At 38.2% G+C, this 20,043-nt stretch overlaps 1 protein-coding gene across 1 annotated transcript in view; it reads right to left on the bottom strand.

Moving 5' to 3' along the window:
- Nucleotides 1–20,043, bottom strand: part of itfg1 (integrin alpha FG-GAP repeat containing 1) — a 148,242-nt gene that overhangs the window by 90,160 nt on the left and 38,039 nt on the right. Inside the window, exon 9 of the mRNA XM_040011120.1 lies at nt 10,244–10,344. Within this exon, the coding sequence (XP_039867054.1) occupies nt 10,244–10,344 (101 nt within the window). The remainder of the gene's footprint in view (nt 1–10,243; nt 10,345–20,043) is intronic.

Here is a 20,043-nt window from a genome sequence, read left to right as displayed (position 1 = left end):
AATTACTTTTGGTTTGACTCAGCAAATGTAAAGACACAAACTGCCATAACTAAGTACCACAAAATATCTGGATAATTTCAACCAATTGCATTTGGTTAAAATCGGTCGCTTTGCCCCAATAAATGCTTAAATATTATTTAAATCATCATTTTGTTTTATTTGGAAGCCAATTAAAGATACTTAACCACTTTAGCTTTTATCATGTAGAATATTTTTATCGTGAAGGTAGTTGCTTTTAATATCACGTTCAAGTTCTAATTTAGTGAAACATTACAGTTGTTTTCATAAATCATGCAAATAATGTGCTTTAATTCCCTAAGCGTACAAGCAGTAACTTGAACTGACTAAATGTAGGCAGAAGATTGTTGAGGTGACAGTAATTATTACTCTTCTACATTCAGATGGAGCATTAAAAGCGAGAGCGTAAAAAAAGAAACTAAAATCTACGTTTCATCTTTTTCTGAAGATAACACCGAACTTGGAGCTTTAATGCAATGGTGCCCAAGTAAGCTATCATTAAATGACTGTTAAGTGATGTTGCGATCCAGCTTAAGAGGCTGACTGCCTGCCATATGGGCGTAAAGCTTGGCCATGATTACTGCCATCCAGAGTGGATGGAAGTGCCAGAGATGGCGGCAGTGCAGCGACTGGCAGAGAGAAGCGAACAGAGAGTAAGACCCACAGAGGCTGCTGCCAGCCTATTTGCGGCCAGTAAACACAATGCTAGACATGGATGGACATAATAGTACACTGTCCCACAAAATCATTCTCATTCGGACACATCCAGAGAGGTGGAACAATTATTCCCCTGTTAACGTAATGCCGGGGGCAAACATGTTAATTTCAGTTATTTACAGTTTTTTACTCAGGGAAGTCACCAATAAGACATCGGGTGGAAAGAAAAGAAATGGGAGAGAAACAAATGAGAAAGAAAGGAGTGAAGATGACAGGCGTGCATATACTTTAGTTTGGATGAATACATGTAGGCCTTGATCTAAAATGACAGACTGTGCTTTAGATAATGACATATTACTGAAACTGGCACTGCTTTATAAATCCAAATGATATTTATTTTCAATCCAAAATCTCCTTCTCCCTCATTTATTGAATTTTTTAAAAAGCTATAAGATGTGGTGGTTAGAATTGTGTACAAGTTTTCCTGACTGATTGGGTTACTAGATTTTCTGATTACATCTTCAATCTTTGCCCTGTAGTCTGCCAGCCGAATTAATTCACAGGTGAATTCTTTCCTCTTGAGTCCTTTGGTCCCTTCTGTGCTCGGTTCTGCTATGACATTCTCTCTCAGGACAGAGCAAGGCCTTTGCTGGCCGCCAGCCTTATCAGCACACCACTGTGCTGCTATAGGCCCTGAAGCAATCATTGTACTGTCTGTTGCTCCTTTCTGACGCTGATTAGAGGAAGTATGAGGAAAAGCATGGAGAATACAAACAGCTTCTACACAACACTGAAGAAAATGCAGACGTGTATTGTGCACTGGGTTAAAGAGTTTAATCTAAGCATTATCGTTATGTGACAGTTGTTGATGGAACTGGCAAAGAAAATTATTAAAAAAATAAAATAAAATAAAGTCAAATAAAGTCTCATAAACAAAAGACACAAAAATGTTACGATTAAAAACCTGCACTTACTTGCGTGTACACATACAAGCACTTGAATATGAGATAAAAAGATGCTTAATGAAACAGGGGTCCAAAATGAAGCCTATCATATTAGTAATTTATTTAGCTGAGTGAAATCAAATGCAAGAAATACATTATCATTATGGTCTCTTATTACATCATTTCCTAAATAGAAAGATAATTTGTGTCTCTCAAACATTACCTAATGACACAGACATGTAATGATCACATTGTGTGAACATATGGCAGAACAAAAGCAGATGATGAAAGACTTAATTGTGGTAAACTGGCAAATGAAGTCGTAAAGCAAAAGTGGAAGTCATAAGTTAACTATTTTCCAAGCAAAAACACCAATTTATGGTGTTTGGACACGGCAAACAGAGGCCGCATTTTCACTCTGTTTTGGTTTTATTGGCCAGCAGTACTGTGTAGGGAATCATGCAAGGCTCAGTGAGGATATTAAAGGTTTCTAGTCTACTTAAATAATTTTTATTTCAGAAGCTGGATGAACAGCCAACCTGACAGAGCAGCTTTTTGAATAAATCATGAAGCAGTTACTCCTTCCTTGTGGCTGCAGAAGTTTTGACATTTAATCACTAAATATAGCAGAGTATTTTAATAATGTCAAGTGTGTGTCTTTATAGATTAATCAGTGGCTCTACAGTGTCCAGTTAAACAGAGAGATACTAAGTCTAAATAACTTGAGCGGGGTTCAAATGTCGACATATTAACATTAAATTGAGTGTGAGACTTTGTGTGTGTGTCTGCATGCAAATGTGTTAAAGCACAAATCCAAATGACCAAGTTAATGGAGATAGAGACGATGATGGGATTTGTGTGTGAGAGGTAATCTGATACCTTTAATGGTAGTGAAGGGAAGGATCCCGCATACAAATGGCTTTTTTATGAAACAGTGAGAAAACACCATGTTAAGACAGCTTATTATGGTGTTGTGCATGCACACACATGCACATTCACATGCAAAATGTGCATGTGTGCAGAAAAGAATAAGAACTAGGAAGGGCACAAACCCAGACCCAGACGCAAATTCGCTCTCCTGGCTTTGCTGATGACTAAAGTGAAAAAGCCGCGGCATGCTTGCAGACTCCCATTGATTCAACTTGGCGGAGAGAGCTCCCGCTTCATTAGGCCAAGAAATTAAAATGTGGGCGGCCTGCGGTGGAGGAGGGAGGTGGTGCGGGTTTATGGGGTGATGTGGGGAGGTGCAGTAATACTGACAGACAACAAGGCTGTCCAAGGCAAGAAAAAAAAAAAGGAAACAAAAACAAAACAAAAAAAGTGTAGTAAAGCAGTGACTTTTATGCAGCTACTGATATAATGACTATAATGCTCAGCACACTAGAACTGGCATTAAAAGACAGTGTGGGACTGAACAGTACAGAAAAAAAATTAAATGTAATCGTGTATTAATGGCTTTGATTATGAGTCTACATGTATGTTATAGCAGTGTTCTAGTAAATGACTCTGTTTAATTTATTAGCACAGAATGGTATTTTGAAAGAAAGCAATAATGTCTATTTTTGGACATTTTAAATAAAAGTTTGGTTTTCCTAGAAACTATAACATCAAAGAAAATACAAGAGATGCTATATACAGAACATCCTGTAGTCTCAGATTAGTTACGCATTACAGCTAGAGAGATTTTCTACTATCAAGTGTAGCGGAAATCAGAAAGGGACACTATTTCTGTAGATGACATCTACATTGCCTGCCTATACAGTAGAACACCTTACACTGATACATCCTTTTTCAGTTTTTAAGGTTTTCTACCCCTTTTTTCTTGTCCGGAAAAAGGCAGTCAGAGTCAAAGCCAGAAACAGAGTGAGACCATATGTCTTTGTGTCAGCTGAGCAGGGTGGGGACCCTGGTACCTGCTGTCAGTGTCACCTCTTTGACCACTAACTGACCGGCTGACTGGGAAGACTGGAAGGAGGCTGTCTGACTCACACTGGCATCCCTTGCAATGTCTGGGCAGCAACAGTAGGCAGCTGGCTTGGCTTTTATGGTGGCGCTTTGTATGTTTTGGGTGTGTTGAAATGTGCTGACAGAATCCACAAAACACCATCAGTCACAACACTAATAGCACTGACAGGTGAAGTCACATTGCTGTAACAGCGTGAGGCATACACTGTCATTGTTGTAGCAACATTGTTAGTACAATGCTCTGATGGGAAACTTTAGATTCTGACTTTCATCAGGAATGTTCCTTCAACACATATCTCCCACCTAACCACCATCTGGCATGTAATACTCTTCAGATCACATCACAATCAAATTGCTCATCCATGTAGATACAGTAGAACAAACTCAATCTAGAAAGGTGCAACCCTGAAACCACAGGATACACCAGAAGTCCAATGTGCATTCCTCAGTGGGTTACAACTATTTGTTGGTATGAAGGAGACCTACATTATGCAAGTGTATTTAGAATTAGCTGACTTGTTTCAAAGAGAAAGAAGTTCGCTGATTGATTAAAAACAATAAAGTACAAGATGAAAACAATTTAAGCTTTGTACAGGACAAATAAAGTATGACAACACTATTGCATGAGCATTACTTTGTGCAAGTGGGATGTCTTTCTATTTGTCGTCACTTTAACATTGAACATTGAACAAAACCATTACAAAGACATCTTTGATCAGCATACTCCCCACAGCTAATCAATTTTCAAATGTTTCTTTCGCCACAGAGTCAGGGGATGTGGCCTGTGGCCTTGACAGCTGCTACTTGAGGTCAGACACTCATTAATGCTCGGTGAAGAGTTTATATGAATGCTGTGCTCAGTGCCTATGTACCACCAAGGGTCTTTCACAACAGTGTTACAATTCTGTGCTTATTTGCAGCGACGCTATATACAGTCTATGTGACAACTTATTATAGAAGACTATTTATAGTTTTGCAAAAAAACTCAAAATAAACATCAGAGACAGGTACTGCTAATAATTATTTCTTCATTGAATTGTTTAAACTGTACTGCATACCCATTTATTCAATTATTATCTGTACTTTTTGGAGCATAATAAAGGAAGCCAGTATGACCCCTTAGACCTCGATAAAATCTCTCACTTTTAAAGAAAAATATAGCCCATGTTGTGTGACTTTAGATATTAAAAAACACCATAATTTAAAAAAGAATCTCTTAAGTACAAGAATGTCAATAACAGTCACTGTAAAACATCTGTTATTTTTGAAACGATTGTTCGTCTAACTTAATATTATGATTACAAAAATCAATCTGTAAAGCAATTTCATCAATGCTTAAGCTATTTAGAACTAACCCTACACTATATGTCAACTCTGCCATTCATATTTTTTACTTTACTCAACTGGAAATGAGACATGGTATTAAATGCTTACAGAAGCAGTACCACTGCCTAGGAAGTGCTCCCTCATGGATCGTGTGCAGATTTCCTCTGACATTCAGGAGGCTGTTCTGTCATTTTGTTGTTTGGTTTGTGTTGCTACAATTCGTTTGATAGGTGTGGTACAAAATTAACCAGTTCTCTTTAGTAATAACCTATTGTGTTAAAGAATTTGGTAGGATTAAAGAGGGAAGGTCCAAAGTGAAATAGATGCAGTCAGTATGTGTGTCTGTAAAGACAGGGAATGAAGCAAAGAGAGTGTTGGAAGCCCCCTACGGTTTCTTTCAATATGGTAAACTAAATGCCTGGAGCTGCTGCAGAGGTAGAGACAGAGCTGTGGTGGAGACTGCAGGAAGGAACACAAAAACTGCTGTTTGGAGATGAACCGTTGATACACACTAGTTTTACTCAGTGGGTTTCATCCCATCTCCTCTTTGCCAGTGTACATATCACTCATTTTCTCCATCATTATCGCCCCTCCAGTGTCTCACTAAATGGGCCGTTTCCCCTCAAGGTGACAATAACAGGACAACAAAAATCTCTCTTTTACACGTTCTCTTTTTCTTTCAGCTCGCTTTTCTTTACTTTATCTTTCCCACATACAGTAACCACAAAACCAACTCTTTTCTTTGATTTCCTTCTATGTTAATCCCTCCTGTAACGTTTTACGAATCCTTTTCCTTATTTCTAAACTTTTCTTCCTTCATCTCTTCAACCATTTTCCCAGGAGAGGCATCTGCTGACTGTGTGCTTAAAATGGCTGGGAAGCCACTCTAAAGGAGCAACCAGCCGCGCACATAATGTAGGATCAGGCATAATTATAGCTGGCAGAGTATTTGCACAGCAAATAATGATGAACTGATAAAAATCAACAGAGTCGTGTAGATAAAAATACAAAATGTGTGTTGGCCTCTGTTAAAATAAGATATTATGTAGACTGCACATTACTACAGTTCCTTGAAAGCATACAGTTGCAAAAGTTTGGGCACCCATTGGCAAATTCTATATTTACTTAATCTGGAAAGTGAAAAGGATCAAGTACAACCCCTGAAATGAATGCATATTAAATATCAAGGTTTTCTTCACATGTTAATGCACTGTTCCCTTGTACTAGATTATTTTTTTAAACAAATGGTAACTATTAATACCCGTCTGCAGTACTTTTGCCCAAAGTAATTCAAAAATGTTGTCAAGATGTTGCTATGTATACTTCATATGTTGATGTATCTGATGAGGTTGATCAGATTTCCTTCTGATTACTTTTCTTTATTTGCACATTATTGTTGTGCAGTAAAACAGTGCAATCATAGCAAGGTATTGCTTTCCTGTTTTGCTGTCCTTTCACATCTTGTTTTGACTTCAGCAGCTCCCCTTAACTACCATTTTATTTTGACATGGCACAATTCCGAATTTTAAGTATCTTTTTATAGTCTTCCAATGCAATGTTGGCTTTGTAGGCATCAGATACCCTTGAGATACAGTTACTTCGTGTTCCAGCTGTGACATACTGCCATAGAAGTGCACGGCAACTCTAAACAACGCTTGTGATTCCATGGAGTTCGCCACAGACTTTCAGAAGGATCCCAGAAACAGCTCCTCTGCGCTATGACAAAACCTATGTACCCAATCTATTTTTGAGCAGAGTAAGACAGCAGGAAGTCCGTAACATAAGTTTCATAGAGCATCCAGTCGATCTTCGAAATAAAACACCCTGGGCAGGTCCTGATGGTAATAAGCAAAAAGCAGAAAAAAAGGTTTGCTACACAAGACTTGTTGTGGTTGGTGGTTGTGGTTGTGTTTCATAGAGATGTCCGAGTTGCTTACTGGTGATACCAGGAGAGTTCTGATGTTAGTTAAATCAGCAGCCTTTTAAACAATTTTGGAATATTAATTATATTGATGTTTCAGGAAAGACTCATTTTACAATCTGCTTACTGTAGGGAGTGTATTTGTTTCCTTCGTCTTTAAAACTCAACAAAAACTGTAATTTCTCAGTGTTAATTAAACGTTTACTTATATGTATGAAAGCTTAAAGATATACTCGTTTTCCTGTCACTCCACTAAACCACTGCCACTCAAAGGAAGAATCCTTTGCCTGTCTCTTTTTTGACAGTGATTACTGTCTCTCAAGCAAATAGCAACACAGAAAACAACATGTGTTCACTTCATCCATCAGTGCAGATAAGTCCTTCTCACGCTACCTTCCCTCCTCTTTCTTCAACACTCCTTCTTTCACTTCCTCCTTCAATCTTTTTTCCCCCCCCTTGTGGCTGACAGGCAAACAAAAGACGTCCATGTCCACAGGGAATGCGCATCAGTGTGTATCTGCATGTGTGTCTTTTGTGTGCGCATGTGTTTGTGGGGGTGGACACGCAAATAAGCCTGTAATATTTCTATTTTGGACTGGAAATGAAAGTGGAAGCTTGTTCTCTGGTGGCACAGGAAGGAAGAAAAAGGAGTGAGGCCTCATGCCAAATGGTAGGATGCAACTGAAAAGAATAATTCAAGATGGTACGTAGGTGGTGTTGTGTGTTCATATGAGTGCAAAAACATGCATGTGCACATATAATAATTTCTGCATGGGTACATTTAATTGGATGGGACAGCATGTTTATGTGCATATCTTTTACTTCGATCTTGTATGGCTCCATAAACACAGTGACATGCAGTCCTTATGTCTTTCTAAATAAGAGAGCCTCCTGCAGAGAGCCACGTGGGTAATGCATTCCTGAAATAGACTACCATTGTACGGGTAAACACTGCTCTACTTTGCAGCGGAGTGATTGGTGAGGTGAACTTCACTCAGCGTTGCTCATATGTAAAAACACTTCAAATAATCTTCTTAAAAGCAACCTCTTTGGGTTATTACCTTAAGTAGTGTTACACAGATATTCAAGATGTCAGGGGGGGTTAGAGTGAATTTTTGTTTCACTCTAGATGACAATTAAGTGATTATCTAACAGTTACATTTTTAACTAATTAACTAATTGGTTGATTGAGTAATATTTTCCAGTTAAATGGTATCAGAAATATAAATCACTTTAAAACTACAGAGTACTATTTTTTTTTAATGTTATGCATTCAACAAAGTTAATGCTTATTTTCTCTAGTTTAATAAATTACTTTTGATTTTCTTTAAATTTCACTTGAGGTCATATACAATATTTGCAAATGTTTTGGGCACCTCATAAATATATATTTTTTTAAATCAATCATGCAGTATCATCATGGTGGGGTCGGATCCGCCCCCCAATTCATTTTGGAACAATTATTTTTTTAATGACATCAAAATTGTACTCATGAAAGATAAGCTGCAAGAACAAATTGAAAGTGTCTAAATCCACAGAAGAAAGGTGGTAGGCTATCTGGCATGTGCTGGCTGGGCAATAAAATCTTAAAATTGCAAAAATTATATTTCTGGTGATATATTAAAAAAAACAAAAAAAATTAGTTTAACATTTTTAGGACTAAGTAAATTAGCGCCTTTAATCATCCCACTTTTTTTTATGTGTTATCAGTGAGCAGCAGTCACTGATAACACACAAAAGATTATCTATCAAAACAAGGGATCAGCAGCATTATATTGGATTAGCATTAACCCAGAATTATATCCAGTTAAATGTGAGCACCATAGTAGCCTAGGAAATTTTAACCTCCTAGGACCTGGCGTCCAAATATGTGGACATCACATTTTGGGTTATTTAGACTAAAATACTCAATTTTGCTCTACATGGGCCTGATATCCACTTACGAGGACATTATACTGCTTCTGTTCTATCAAACTTTTAAACAAATATCCTCATATGTGGCTCTTATTTTTCTTAAAAATAAGGTTAAAAAAAAATCTGGTAATTCTTTGTTTTTACATTCATCGGGCCCCAATATGCCCAAATATCAAAGAGAAATTAAAAATGCATGTCGTGAAAGAATTCGGGTCTTAGGAGGTTAAGTACCATAAGTGCTTAACACTTACCAATACCAATCACTAAAGAAAATCACCCAGTAAAGCTGCAGAATATTGTGGCATAATAAAACTGAAAAATATATTTTTATCCCAGGATGTTACCTAGGATCGACCTTTCTAACCCGCCCCAAGGACTCTAACTAGGAGTTCTCCAGTGATGCTTGGTTGAGTCCTGTTTACTCTTGGGCTGCACACTGGCAGCCGCTAGCAACTCCTTCGCATGTGCTACCATAGCCTGGTTATGCTCAGTGTGTTTTCGCCTTAAGTGGAAAACAAGTTTGTCGTTTCCACCTGTAGTGGGAACATCTTTCTTTCATATTTTGCAAAGTATTGTGCTTTGTTGGAGGTTGTTGAAGTAACTCGCTTTTTAGGTACTAAGTCGTCATTGAAGACTTCTTGCAGCTCTTGATCTTAGACTTGCCTGTGCTAGTCTCGCTGCTTGCACTTAGGGATGTAAATGCATGGCAAAATATTGCTATATGACATTTTTATATCTGGTATTATCATGGGCAACATGATATAGCACAATTATACAATGAGAAACCTCGTAACCAACCCTTTAAAGTACCCTAAGAAGCCTGTGCATAAATTTACTTTGGAGAGTTAGTGCCATTGTAAAGGACAGACAGTATGTAAAAATATACATATTACTGCATTACTGCAAGTATTGTGTCATACCACCTTCACTGTATTATCACATTTCCTGAAAAGACACTGTTCAAACATTCTGTAAAGGTAGTTGTTGTATATCTGTCACTTTTTAAATGCCTCTCTAAAAGGTTGTTCCATACATCTTTAAGAAATCATCTAAGTTGTTGTTATGGCTAAATGTTTTGTCAGATCTCCACGTCTGAACAGTACGTGTCTTTGTCTGCTTGCATTTACATTTTCAGTGTGAAATGAGAGTGAGGAAAAAGATAATAACATACCAAACAAGATATGCTACAGTTTAGAGTATACTAAAACACACAACAGGCAAAACTGCTTTTTGTTGAGCTACTCACTATACTAACAGTAAAAGTCATTTACATAGAAATGACAACAATCCTTTTCATCCACATGAGATCCAATCTATCTTTATTTTGGGAGTGTAATAAAATTCAAATTTAGAAAAGAGGACAGTCAAGCAAAGAAGTGAGGAAAACAAATGTAACATACATTTGTTGTAGCAAAGAATGAAGAGTTTAACAAGGATAAAATCAAACTAATACATTTGAATGACTTCAAACGCATCAAAATATGGTCAAGGTGCGTACCTTTGAGTCTCTTGAGCCTGACTTGGCTAGGTAGATGGTACTTCTTTGACAGCTTTTATCCAAACATGCAGGAAGGAGATGGTCCTGGTAGCCATCGCCATCTGCCAGAAACATACACAAAACGTTAAATCACAAAGCAACAAATTCTGATTGAACACAGGGTTATTGTGATGCTTTACTTTCTAAAGCTGTGCTATTTTCATATTTTTATTCCATTACAATGTTTCACTTTTTTTTTCTCATGTAGAAGATGGATCACGGGAGCACCTGCTTGTTTTTCACAAGCAAACACAAATCTAAGCAGCACTTGTCTCTTTGATGCCTTTTAACAATGTCAGTAGAGTTGAGTATCATTTTCTCAACTGATTTTCATTGCTATTAATTATTCTAATCATGATGCCATGCAGGGTTCTGATGTACAAACAAGGACAGAGCCTCCAAAATCTAAACAACAGTTTTTCAAAGCACAAAACACTTGAGTGCACCAGGTATGGCTTTGCCGCACAAACTAAGTTAAAATAGCCCAAAAAAAACCCTTATTAAACCATGCTGACTGAATCTTAAATGTTTCAACACATTTGCATCAGCAAGGATAGACAAAACTATGGGCACTAATAGAACTTCTTATAATGTTTTTGTTGCTTTTGTTATAAGTCGTCTGTCATTTGTTGAGTAACATGAGACTTTTACAGAAAAATCTGTTAGCAACAAATACTGAGAGGATTTCATTGACTGATGAGACCATGGCCATTATCAGCTGCGCTTTTAAATTTGATTCTTCATCAGTTCTCTCATTGATTCTTGATCAATTTACTATGTGGAAAAAAAAGGCCAAAGTGCCAAAGCAGCTTTTTGGCGTCAATGAAAACAGCATAGAAGATGACTAGCAAAAAGCCTCCATATGACTCAGGTGTGAAATGACTCGAATAAGTTTGATTTCATTGCTGCTCAATGCGGCATCTATCAAGGGAAATGGTAAGCTTGTATGTATTGAATTTTGATGAACTGGAAAATATCCTGTTCCTCAAATTCTAATATGAGTTTGTAAAAAAATGACACAGAATTGTGTTATTGTCCAGTTCCTTACAAATATTGAAGTAAAGTCACATTCCTTTGACTTGCACGAGTTTAGGACCGTTTCTCCTATTGCGGATATTTTGACTTGCCAAAGCACAGGGATCACAGGTGCGCTCAATAAAAATAATGAGCACTGAATTCCAATTGAGTATTAAATCTTCAGAGCCTTGCAATGATACAGGCATGCTTGCTGAATTATTAAGAGGAGATTTAGTAAATTAAGTGAAGCCATCATCACCTTCGCTACTTACACCTGTGTTCTTCTTGTTGTAACAAGAAATCTTCCATAACTAAACAATTTACTTTGGCTTAAAAGCACACATCAAAACACTAGAAAGACACAAATAACAAAAGGTTTGAATATCAAGTAAATGGTTTGTTGCACAGCTTCTAACATTTTGCTGGGCCAGTTCATAAAAACACACCACTTGCTCTGTGTTCATGGGTTGGCATGTATTGACACCAGACATAAAGTGGTGAAACTGCTTCCAGGCTTCTCATCGCATGGTTTATCTGAATTTGTTTCAACAGGACAGAACAACACTGCCAGACAGATGCTGTGCCATGTGGAAGGAGAAAACTGAATGACATTGATGATGAATGACAGTACAAAGCAGGGGAGGAGAGGAAGCTGAACATGTCTGTCAGGGGCAACTGAGCAAGTGACAGAGAGGGGGGAAAAATGAGTCAGATAATTAGATGCACTACAAAACAGAACAAGTCTAAAGGTCATTAAAGCCAAGTTTTCTTTAAATAATGCACAAAATATCAAAACATTTCCTGCTGTGATGCAAACACACACTCAATTTTATTTATATGGCGCCAAACCACAACAGCAGTTGTATCAAAGTGCTTTAAATTGTGAATAGTAAAGGTAGATGTATTTATTTCTTATAATTTTTAATACTGGTGGCTGATAAAATTTCAACAAAATAAACATTAAAAAAGGTGGGGTTTTTTACACTTTTAAAATATAGCTTATTTCCAGATTTTATAGGCTTAAAATTGGCTTCTGAGTAGGCAATGATACTTTTCTTTTCTTTTCTGTCTTATTTAAACTTTAATATTCATGAAATATTACAGTTTCAGACTACCAGAGGCTTAAGTATCATCATCTTTTGCAGCCTTGGTGAGAATGTTTGCTTATGTTTACTTCTCCCATCGCAGCCAACACACTCAGGACCCTCTGTTGACGTAAGACCGTGGTACCATGTGACAGAGAGATACAGGAAATTATTCTTTAATGCATAATCCCAGTTCCATGCAGTCTCTGGAGAAGATGTGGAGTTGGAGAGGTGTAGGCATTTGAAAGACGGGCAGGTCCTATCACATAGAATGAATTGTAGGAGGCCAGTAATTTGGGAACGTGACCGCTATTTGTTAATAAATGTCGGTATATGCTAGTCATTACTGCATCCCCCAATGTTGGAGAACACAATTCCAGCAACTCTAGCTCAGTTAGCACACAACCAAGCAGAAGCTGCAAATATTGACATAAAAATAATACAATGTATTATTAGGTGGAAAGCAAAAACATGGTTTTAGGTGTGGGCAATGCTTCTGATTTATGTCATCACTGTGGGTGTAATAGAAACAAAGTGAAATGTAGAAAATGAACGCATTTGGACATTTCTGCAGTGTGGGATGTCGAGAGGCTGTAGGGAAAGAAACAGGAAAAAAAGAGACTGTGAGAGAAAATGAGTGCAAATTTAGTCCTACAGAGGATGTCACTCGCCACTCTGCCTCTGATGCTTACTGTCAGTTCTGCTATACACACAAACACACCCCAACATTAGCTCCCTCTGTCCCACCTGCCCTCTCCTCATTGAATACCTTCTTTCATCTATCTACCCATCTGTCTCTTTTATTTATGTTATGCTCTCCTTCACCCGTCCCCTCTTGCCCTCCTCTTCTTCTAGCTCACATGATATTCCTTCCTCAGTCTCAAAAGTTTCTTTTCCTCTTTATTCAACCTCATTCTCTCCCTCACTCTTCCCTACCTACCTCCCTCCCTCCCGCTTTTCACCTCCTGCTACCACTGATGATGCATGTTGTGATGTAGATTGGATGAGAGAGTCGCAGAGGGAGGAAACTGCAGGTATGGATTGAAATGGAGAAGGCAGTGAGGAGAGGGGAAGTCTGGAAAGGGTTGGTCAGAGAAGGAGGCGAAACAGAGCTAAATAGCTAGAGAGAAAGAGAAAAAGGAGAGGATATACAAAGACTGATGGTATCCACTGTGACCTGATAGGATTCATAGGACACACACACAAAACAGCAGCAATAACTATGCAAATCATAATATGCATCTGCACAATAATTCAACAAGAGTCCTTGAGTCATTGTCCTGTGTATATGTTTGGCAAGTATCTGCATGCTATGCTGTATATGCTAGGAGTCTATAGGAAAATGGCCCTAGGCTTCCTTGCTTTATGACCTCAACAGATTTTTGGGCTCAATCACTAGTCATAAAGCACAGGTGTCGAACTCCAGGCCTCAAGGGCCGGTGTCCTGCAGGTTTTAGATGTGTCCTTGATCCAACACAGCTGATTAAAATGTCTAAATGACCTCCCCAACATGTCTTGAAGTTCTCCAGATGCCTGGTAATGAACTAATCATTTGATTCAGGTGTGTTGACCCAGGGTAATATCTAAAACCTGCAGGACACCGGCCCTTGAGGCCTGGAGTTCGACACCCCTGTCATAAAGAATACCGAATTCAATTCCCTCATTAGGTTAGAAAGGTAGACGAACCAGAGTATATTAGATTAGGTATTGGATGACTGGATAACAGCTTGTGACTAACAAGTTATCAGTCAATGAGAAGCAGTGTCAGTTTCAGTGTGATTCCCCCGCATTCACGATGGACGGCTTCAAAATCTAAGACGCCAATAGCATAAGTGCCCAGCTTGAGGCATCGGGATTTCAGTCTTTGATCATGACACTGTAAGCACATGCACGCATCGTGATAAAACAGGGCCATATAAGATGAAAATTATATCTGACAGGTCTATAGAGATCTCCCAAACAAGATAAATGTAAACTGTGACTTATCTGTTCTTATTATTGTGCGATTCACTTTGACTGAGGGATAATCACGCTGTAAGCTTTGAAGCTATTGTTTTGATATTTTAGTTGCTTTAGGGAACTGATGCCAAATGTTGCCAACTGGCATCTTGACTGGCTAATACCAGTTCCTGTCTGCCATTTACCCATGGATCTATATACAATCATCATTAAACCCACTGAAAATAGTAAGGGAGAAAACAAAACAGAACAAAACACATCTTCAGGAGGTTCTTAAGCTACCTGTGTTTGTTTTATTATTATTTTAATAAATCAGCACTGCTACTTTTTACCTCATGACTCATGTAGTAAGTCTGTGTTATGTCTATTACTGTGGATATAAGGGGGGAAAACTAACTAAACTCCCATACAGAAAGCACATACACAACACTAAGAACATGTGCAACACAATCTAAAATTAATTCAAAAATTAAGTGCTAATTAGTGTGTAGATTGTTGTGGGTGAGTTCTTCTAATTGAGAGTGCCACTTTTTCATAATTACTGTGCAGCAGACACTGGAATAAGAAAGAAGAACTCTTGGGCTTCTACCTTCAATGAAGGACACTTTTGTGAGATATACTTTGTAATTTGCATCAAATTGCATATTAAAATGTGCAAATGAATATCTGAACTTGGAAACCGTAAACCCAGGAGAATAAATCTTTTGCATTTGCATTGGAATATCTCTAAATGCAAGGGATGTCACTAAATGGTGCCTGATTAGGAGATTTTATTTTTCCAATTGCCACATTTTCACTTCATTAACATGGTCTGGAGGGATGTCTTTCACATAAACATAGATGCATAATGTTAAGTAATATTGCTTATACAACCCACTCTGATCCTGACTAGCCCAGCAGCACTTCACTACCTCTGTTTTACAGGTATATCCACTTCTCCTGGAGTCTGAGACAAAAGGAAAGTGATGGAGAATTTGAGACTGAAAAAGCAAAGCGAGTGCGATGGCAGAGTAGACTGGCTGAAAACAAGACAAGACTGCCAGTAAAAGAAAGAAAAAACACACAGACACAAAAAGGGGGGGGGGGACTGTGAAAGGCATGCAGTGGTTGAAGAGAGAACGAGGCAGAAAAGAGGGAGCAGGCCAGAGGTTGGATGTAGCACAATATAATAAGATGAGTGGAGAAGAAAATGCCTGGGGGGAGAGCGGAGAGAAATAGGCTGTTAACATACTGACTTACCTGCACGTACACACACACATACACGTTGTTGAGCACACGCATGCACACACAGCATGATGACAGCTTTTCCAATTTTAAATATCACTTCCAAACACATTCCCGTCTCGCTGTCTGAAATATCTCCTATCCTAGTGAGCTGCTGGTCGCTGAGCCGCCTCCCTACATCCTACCTGCGCTGACGCGAGCTGACACACTCGGTTGTGGGACTTCGTTGTGCTTTACCTAATGATGAATTATGCATTGGCCGCTGTCACTTTGAAAAATGCAATTACCTCAGTGATAAGGCAGATGGGCCTGTTTTGTCTGGCATATGCTGTGCATCTATTAAGAGTGTACTGCTGGAAAATGAACTGCAAGCACACAAACATGGATGTGTGAACAGATTCCCGTACGCTTTCATGAACAATCGCATACACATGCACATAAACAAGTGCACGCACGCTTCAAGTTTAGCCAATGTATGCTGTCTGGGCATGCTGCTCAGACACTTGGATTCAAATTTTTTCGCTCCTGTTTGGTATTTACAAGTGTGCATCATTTTGCCCGTGTGAGTTGAGCGGTTGCAGGCAGTGCCGTTTCTGATGGGACAAAGACGTATTATTTGGTTCCAGTTTCTTTCACTTTTAAATTACTGACACACGGATTTTCACAAGACTATTACTTAACCTTAAATCTCTGCCCACACCCAGAGGTGATGGTGTAGGCCAGAAAGGTTCCAGTCAATAAAGCGAAGATTTGTGACTTTTGAAAGTAAAAAATGTGTTCTGGTCAGAAGCCAAACTCTAAAGCAAGGGAAAGAACCTTAAGCACAAAGCGTTTTGCTAGAGTGAGCTGAAGAAAATAAACTTTAAATCAAATTAAAAAGCCAAAATAGGGGCATTTCTAAAGAAATCTCAGACTCAGATTTTTTGGATGCATGTACTATAGATAAGGGAAAATGACTTGAATGTGCAAAGAGGGAAATTATGAGCCATTTTATTTTTTTCCTTATGCATTTTCAGTCACAGCGGACACTTAACCCTTCGGTGATGATCCTTTGGTGACGAGACACTAGAATAATTTGCTATTTGAGAACAGGTTACCACATGACAAAGATGCAGTAAAGCACGTACTCACCAGTAACAGAACTTTCCAGCCACCAAACACAGTGCAGTAATGATAAGAATCAATTGTCTTTTCATTTTTTTTATTACTGTTGCTATTGTTATGATAAAATATTTAATATTTTTAATAAAAAAAGAAATTTTAAGAAACAGAAAATGACAGAAACATGTAGAGAACAGACAGGACAGCAGACACAGATGTAAATCTATGGGGGAAAATCTGGTGGAAGACAGAAAACCAGAGGTAGAAGGGTAGAGTGAGAATTGACATTGTGATGTGTGATGGAAATAATTCCCACTCCAAATCACAGAGGGATGCAATGCTGCTCTATTTCATTCTCTCCTCTCTCCTATTGCTTTTATTATCCTCCCTGCCATCTTTCCTCCTCCCTCTGCAGATCATCTACCTTGGCTCTTTTTCTATATTTCACCTTTTTCCACCTCACTTCATGCCACCTTTGAAATGTGCCATTTGCCCTCACTCTTTCCTTTTCCACTTTCTCATGCATTTAAGTTTTTAAGGTAAATTTACAAGGTGCTCATTAATTAACCTAAGCGGAAGCTGGTCAGAGAGACTCACAGGAGGGTCGCACACAGAGAAACAAACGCTGCAAAATAAGATTGACAAAGTGAGACTGGATGGCAGAAACAGACTGGATCAGGTACGTAGGAGGACAATTTCAGCAGGTAGATAAAGAAAAACCATTGGAGCACACACAAAAATGGGACTTACATGACTTTGGCAATTTGTATAAATAACAAAGATGAAGTAGAAGAGGATTTATGTCAATACTGTCATCACTCAAGCTGCATCTATTTGTAGAATTTACAGGTAAGAACTATGTTTTCTTCAAGCTGAAATAAATCAATTTTGGACATTTGGCACTAAAATATAATACGTCTTCTTTCAGGTTTGTATTTGACAAAAATAACCACAATCTCCTCTGAATTATACTGCGTTCACTCTCAGTGGCACAGAGCATCTCTCTTTGTATCAGCGTCTTTTGCATCTCAGAGCCCAGAGACAAAACCATAGGTTATAATGAGGGATGCCTTTTGAGCTAACATCACCTTATACAGCGTGACTGATGGAACCTGAACTAAATGTAACAATTTATTCAGTTATTTCTTTTAAACACCATTGCTTCATATATTGTAAAACTAATCATAACCACTAAAGTAAAATGAACAGAGTAAAGTGATGCTTATAAGAACACTCAACAAAATAACTAAACAGATTAAAAGAGAAAAAGGGTGATAGCTGGTCTTCCACTAGTGTAACAATCTGTGACACCCAAAGCTGTTTAGATGAAGAACAGACGGCGACGTAAGAAAACAAGAGCAGAAAATTAGTAAGCCGTAGATAGGAGATACGGAGTAGATCAAGAGAAATAAAGAAAGACACTGACAGCTGAAGAGGGGCTAAGTGAAGCAAGACAAACCAGGACAATTAAAAAAAAATCCCTCTGTATTCTGAAGGCATCTTTTTGCCTGGACTTGGCAGATTATTAGAAGCCTGACACTTAAAGGCTTCTCTCCACCAGTTAACAAGAACAAGATGTGGACGTGTGCATTTCCAAACTGAAGGAGAAATTATGATTTTTTTTCAAAAAAAGGAAAAAAAATTACGTCAAGATAAGCTATTAAAAAAAAAATCTGAGATAATAAATTCAACACGCGCGCAGATTCCCTCAACACAAAGACACCCACATGCAGCCACAGCATATAGGTCATTTTCCCTTTGGCTCATACAATATTGCCAATTTTGGCGCAGGGAGTTTGTTCACTAAATATTTGATGGACACCCTTTTGCTGCAGTGAGATTAACACATTAATCTTGCCAATAAGGATGTGTTTATCAGTGTGAAGCCGTTCGTGCATGTGTTTGTGTTCATGTGCATGAGTACCGCACAAGCCCAAAAGTTAATTAAAAATGCATTGAACATTACACAGCTAATAGCAGAACATAACTCAAACTAAGTGATAAGGTTACATAGATTAAAAAAAAAAAAAAAAGATAAACAGAAAAACAAAACTAAAGCTAAAAGCCAAAGAGCCACAAACTAAGAGATACTACATGCGTGAGATTTTAAATCTACTCTTTAGCATACTTGTAATTTAATTTTCATACAAATATCTATAGCGCTATCCTGCCAACTTACTTAATATTCACTGCCTGGCTCACAGAAGAGGGTGCATTTGATTGTTTTGAATAAATACAGCAGAAGAAATGTGTTGTCAGCATGAAGCAGCAGACATAAAATCCAAGGAAGAAGAGACCTTACATGAATGAGCACACTGCATCGTTTGCCCTGAAGACATCAAGTGGCCCCCATCTTGAAGCTCCTCAATTACGAGGGATGCGTTTGATTTCTTCCTCTCTTATGCATAATCTAACTCGCCTTTCTCAAAGACCACTACAGCAAGAAAGAATGTGATGATGGATGCGTAGTGATCTCTGAGAAGTGCAGTTCGAAAACATTACAGTGCCATGATTGGGAAAAAACACGAAGATGAAAAAGTCTGAACTGAAGCCAGAGTATGCTACAGGGATAGCATCTAACAATACAAGATGATTCTAATATAAAAGGGGAAAAAAGATTTAGTAGAGGTGGTTCAGCATCTTCTCAGGATGCCTCCTGGGCATCTCCCTTTGGAGATTTTTTGGGTATGCCCAGTGGGGAGAGACCGCAGGCTAAACTCGCTGGAGAGATTATAATCCTCATCTGATCTGGGAATGCCTCAGGATCCCCCAGAAGGAGCTCGGAAAGTTGCTTGGGAGAACGATATCTGGACTACCATGCTTAGTCTGCTGCTACCATGACTTTGTGGAATCAGAAGGTTACGGATGGATGGAGAAAAACCAAACCCTGCATATACATGAAAAAATACTATCTCTCTACTGCCTCTAACAAAACCCTCTTAACTTTTGGCTGAAATTTCATAAAGTTGTGCAATGTATTTATTAGCTGGTCTCAGGTCGTGCAGGTTATTCTATCCAAAAATATCAGTCAAGAATTCTTTTTTTGGGCACTCCTGTTATGCATCTTACAATAAAGAAACACAACCTTCTCTTTAAACTCTTACACTGAAATGAATTCACTTTTTTTGAATCCAGTAAAACCAGCTTTCTGGTCATTTTTTTTACTTTAATGGTTTACAATTTGCAGTAAAAATACGCAAGTTCAGCTATGGAGTTTCTTGCAGAGGTTAAACCAGCAACATTTTCAACTGTGGCGTCAATTTTACATAAGCCACAAACCACTCTGTTCAAACAGATACTATGTCAACAGCGTCTTACAGTTCCTATATGCTTATCCTTTTCATTGCTAATGAAACTATCACAACTAATTATTGT

Source organism: Simochromis diagramma, unplaced genomic scaffold, assembly GCF_900408965.1.
Source record: "Simochromis diagramma unplaced genomic scaffold, fSimDia1.1 OVJJ01000603.1, whole genome shotgun sequence".
Taxonomy (NCBI): domain Eukaryota; kingdom Metazoa; phylum Chordata; class Actinopteri; order Cichliformes; family Cichlidae; genus Simochromis; species Simochromis diagramma.
Note: the sequence above shows the minus strand (reverse complement) of the source record. Positions and strands in the feature narration are given on the sequence as shown.